This window comes from Schistosoma mansoni, chromosome 1, assembly GCF_000237925.1.
Source record: "Schistosoma mansoni strain Puerto Rico chromosome 1, complete genome".
Lineage (NCBI taxonomy): Eukaryota > Metazoa > Platyhelminthes > Trematoda > Strigeidida > Schistosomatidae > Schistosoma > Schistosoma mansoni.
In genome coordinates this window covers 19684302-19688453 of record NC_031495.1, presented here as the reverse complement: position 1 = coordinate 19688453, position 4152 = coordinate 19684302, and the positions used below count along the sequence as shown (strand labels likewise).

At 34.0% G+C, this 4152-nt stretch overlaps 1 protein-coding gene across 1 annotated transcript; it reads right to left on the bottom strand.

Annotated features, from left to right (window-relative positions):
* Positions 1 to 206: 206 nt before the first annotated feature.
* Smp_034440 (hypothetical protein) lies at positions 207 to 3072 on the bottom strand (the record flags this gene model as incomplete). The annotated part of the gene is made up of 2 exons (XM_018793573.1): positions 207 to 1856; positions 2953 to 3072. The coding sequence occupies 2 exons, from the start codon at positions 3070 to 3072 to the stop codon at positions 468 to 470; spliced, it is 1509 nt and encodes a 502-aa protein (XP_018648072.1). The 3' UTR covers positions 207 to 467.
* Positions 3073 to 4152: the final 1080 nt, after the last annotated feature.

Here is a 4152-nt window from a genome sequence, read left to right as displayed (position 1 = left end):
AGAATAGCCTTGTAATATTGACTTGTTCATCATTGTCATTCACAATTAAAGTTAACGACCATTTACATTTGGTTAGTGCTCAGCTCAAACATTACTGACGAAACAGTACTTGTATACGAATAAAATTGAATACGAAGAAATTGTGTATATGTTAATAGAGTATCAATTGTAAACGTCCTTGTCCAACATTATATTAATAGTCCTGGTGGTGGTCATAATAGTAGTAATATTAAACACAATAAAAATGATCATCGTTTTAAATGCATTACAGTTCATTCTCAAATAAAGAAACAACTGATTGAAATGTATTAAGTGGGTTAAGTACTATGAAAATGATACTTGCGATAACAATGAACAACCAAATAATTCACTAAAAGTCTGTAACTTTAGTGAAGAGATTTATACTACTATGTAGTAGTAGGAGTTGTCGTTTGATATGATTGTAATTGTATGTCAAGGAAGTGGTATTATTTTAAACATGATCTAGATGAATCATTTTCTCTATAAAATTTCCAGTTCCTCATAAATAGCCTATAGCACATACTATTCGAAGGCATTTGTTTAATTTCGTTGCGTACATCATTTTCGAAGAAAATCGAATGTTCCATGATCGCTTTTGTATTTACATGTCGTAATATCGGCCAAAAATAATATTCTTCAAATTTCATATAAACAGCCCGGTCAATTAGTTTGTTAGCTGATTTAATGTCGTGCGCTAAAAACTTTTTAAATGTTTCCGGTTCCAAGCTACCCATGAGACCAAAATGAAAATTATTCTTGGGATGAATGACTTCTGGCGAGTAATTTGGTAGATATCGTCTTAATATAAATGAGGCTTGCCTCAACCTTTTTGACGATGGACATTTGATATGTAAGTAATGAAATAATTTTATAACCCGTGGGTTCTGTAACCAATGCTGTTTTTGTTCGTCAGTCCACTGGACTATATCCTGTACAATTTCAAATAGATCATAATATATCTTTGTTTTCAGTTGCGTTTCATAAAATTTAACTAGTATTCTATCATCACTATCATTACCAACAGTGTTTATTTCGAACGATGATTTGAAACTCAACGAACAATTATCCACTTGGTAATTGGATACTGAATCTGCTTTGTAGGTTAATCTAATTGTTTGGCGCCATTTATAGTCCAGAAGCATCAACCACTGATCTAGTAGTTCCGCTACAGTATTTGATGCTACCTTATTAATATTATACTTATGATTAGTCATTGAATGTTTGTAAATAAGAAGCGTGAATTTCTGAAATGCTTGCCTATATTTATCTAGGGTTTGTAGACTCATAAGTAATTCCGTTTGTACGAGTTTCACAAGTTTGCTTTTCAGCATGCTACAATGCTTAAGTTTTGCTTTATGATGCAATGTGTTGAAGTAATAGGCAGGCGCTTCTAAAACTAACATTTTTTGTGAACCTATTTTCACAGTATTACTTGAAGATGATGGAGATATTGTTGAGGTGTTATTTACGTCCGATTGGTTGAAACTTTCTTTATCCATTGAAACGAAACGTTGAAAACCTGAAGAGTTTCTTTGTTTTTCAATAACAGCTAGTAATCCTTTTGGCTGGAATCCATAAACTTGCCACGTCGCTTCAGGTTGCCATAGTTGATGAGTCCAACCGGAAGCTATTGTATAGGATTTCTCATCAATTACATTTAACGTTGGAGACCTTCCATCATAGATTTTTGCGTTATTAGATGGATTAAGAAGGGAGTGTTGTTGAGATTCATCGGTGATATCGTCTTCAGTTAGTTGGTGTTCAAAGCCTATCCCATGCCTTGATACTCTGAGGTGCCATTCACAGTTATCGGTTAGTGTCTGGTTAATGATACGCTGTGTAAAGAAGACAACAAATGATGAGTAAATGTACATGACATAAACAACTTCTCATTATATGGCTGTGTGTAAATATTTAAATTAAGAAACTATTTCAAATTCTTCTACCTTCTATTGTTTTTGTCAAGTCTTCAGGAGTTTTATCAAGCATTTTTATCAGACCTGAGAATAATAAATACTACTCATTATGACTGGCTCACCCTTATCAGTTTTTCTGGAATCGATAACTTAATCGGATATCCGGTGAACGTCGAGAGTATAAAGAATATGTAATCCAGTTGGAAGAGTAGACTGATTGAATCCAGAGTCTTTTGAGATTCACATTTGAATACCCAAATAACGACTCGCAATTGTGTTGCCCTTTATAAGAATGAGATGGTAATCTACGAATGAACGAAGCGGATCGATTCAGCGAAGTAGTAGATGAGGTAGTCAAGTGAATTGAACATTTGTAAATTTACATTAGCCTTGATAGATTGGTGCGAAACAGAAAGACAAACCACATAACTGTACTGCTTTTGTGTACTGGAATGATTTTTACAAAAGATTAGAACTACTGTGCCAACACCAGCACAAGTACAGGTGTGAACAAATGACCTTCATATATCTCAGGGGGACACGATGACAATTAATGATCGATATAGAATCAGATTATTGACACTTTTCAACCTATACTCAATCGTCAAACGAATTTAGGCTTCACGAATTCGTCAATAAATGATGACTCAACTCAATGCTCATTAGTCACTTGCTCCCACATGAATCTTCCGAAACGCTGTTGAAAGTTTACAGCCCATTAAATAGACTAAAGCAAGAGTAGGAAAAAGCCTACCAAGGATGTTCAACACTATTCGTGAACTGTTGAAATCCGACCATGCAGCTGAATAGCGTGACTAAGAAGCTAAATAAAAATAGGATAGCACTGATTGCCTTTCTGTTTATAGTATTTATCCAATTGGGATCAGTAAGTTAAAAACGTTGTTTATTTTGTTCAATATTTTCATGACAATTGATGCAGATATCTGTCCAAGGTCAATGGGTCTTAAATTGTCAAAATGTATTGAGGTAACTTCATAGTTAAAAAGTTACATACCTCTGTATAAACTGTTCCATTCAGATGCATACAGATACAGATGTTTTTGGCAAATTTACGCAGGATCACTCTCGATCCATCACGTGGTTTTAGTAATTTTAGTAAGCTGTCTTTGTTCATTGGTGTTGACCACTCAGCAATTATCGAAATCGTGATCAGTGCTAGTTGGATAGAAGAAAGAAGGACAACAAAGTTTAGCGTTACAAACTTATATACACAAGAAAGAGACGCGAATACAAAACGAATATGATTTCATAAATATTGGAATATGTCAGTTATTTCTTGACAACTATTTCGTTATCAAGAAATTAACAACAGGAACGCCAAAACAAAATGAAAAACACTGATTTCAGCAAACATGCGCAAGGTGTCAAGTTGACATCTTATTTAAATACTTTGAAAGTAAGAACGCTACAGTTAACTAGATTGTGATACTCGATGATAAACATTAAGCTTCTTCAAAGGTATTATTCACAGTGGAATAGACTCAGATTTGGATATGCCATGGACTTAAGGAACTAATGAACGTTCTTAAATTATTATCATATAAGTTAGTAGCTGACCAATAAGTTTAGCCATGATATCCAGGAAACCTGATTCAATTTACTTAAAGTGTGTGTTTCCCATTGTTCGTTAATAGCTCTCATGAGACTGTGTCAAAAGTTACGAGTTCAAATCTTGGTGCCTCGGAATAATCTGAGTTGGTAAGGAGCTAATGTATGAACAACGGCACTGGAGTACAGGTGTGTTTGGCTGAGGAATCCTGAATAGGAATTAGTGCATGTCCTAGATTCCACTATTAGCCACAATCCGAATATACTAGAAAACTGTGTGATTTAGAAGGCGATATCGAAGCATCCACATAGGATGTACACATACCAAAAGAGACTTATAAATTGGAGTCCTGAATAAAGACGAAGTGAAATTACACGACCTTACTAATTAACTATTTTGAAGAGTAAACGAACGCTTTTTGTTTAATGATGCAACTAAGACTCTTTAGTTTTTAATGCTTATCTAATTAATCTTATTGTTTTATGGTTAACATCTTCAAATTTCATATGGAAATTAATTATCCACTAACATGAGATGAAAATAAATACATCCAGTAGGTGAATCAACACATTTTTCTGGTCAATCAATTAATCAGTTTGGGAAATTCTTATATTCATTAGCGATGAGGCGGTAGCTAGTTGATTA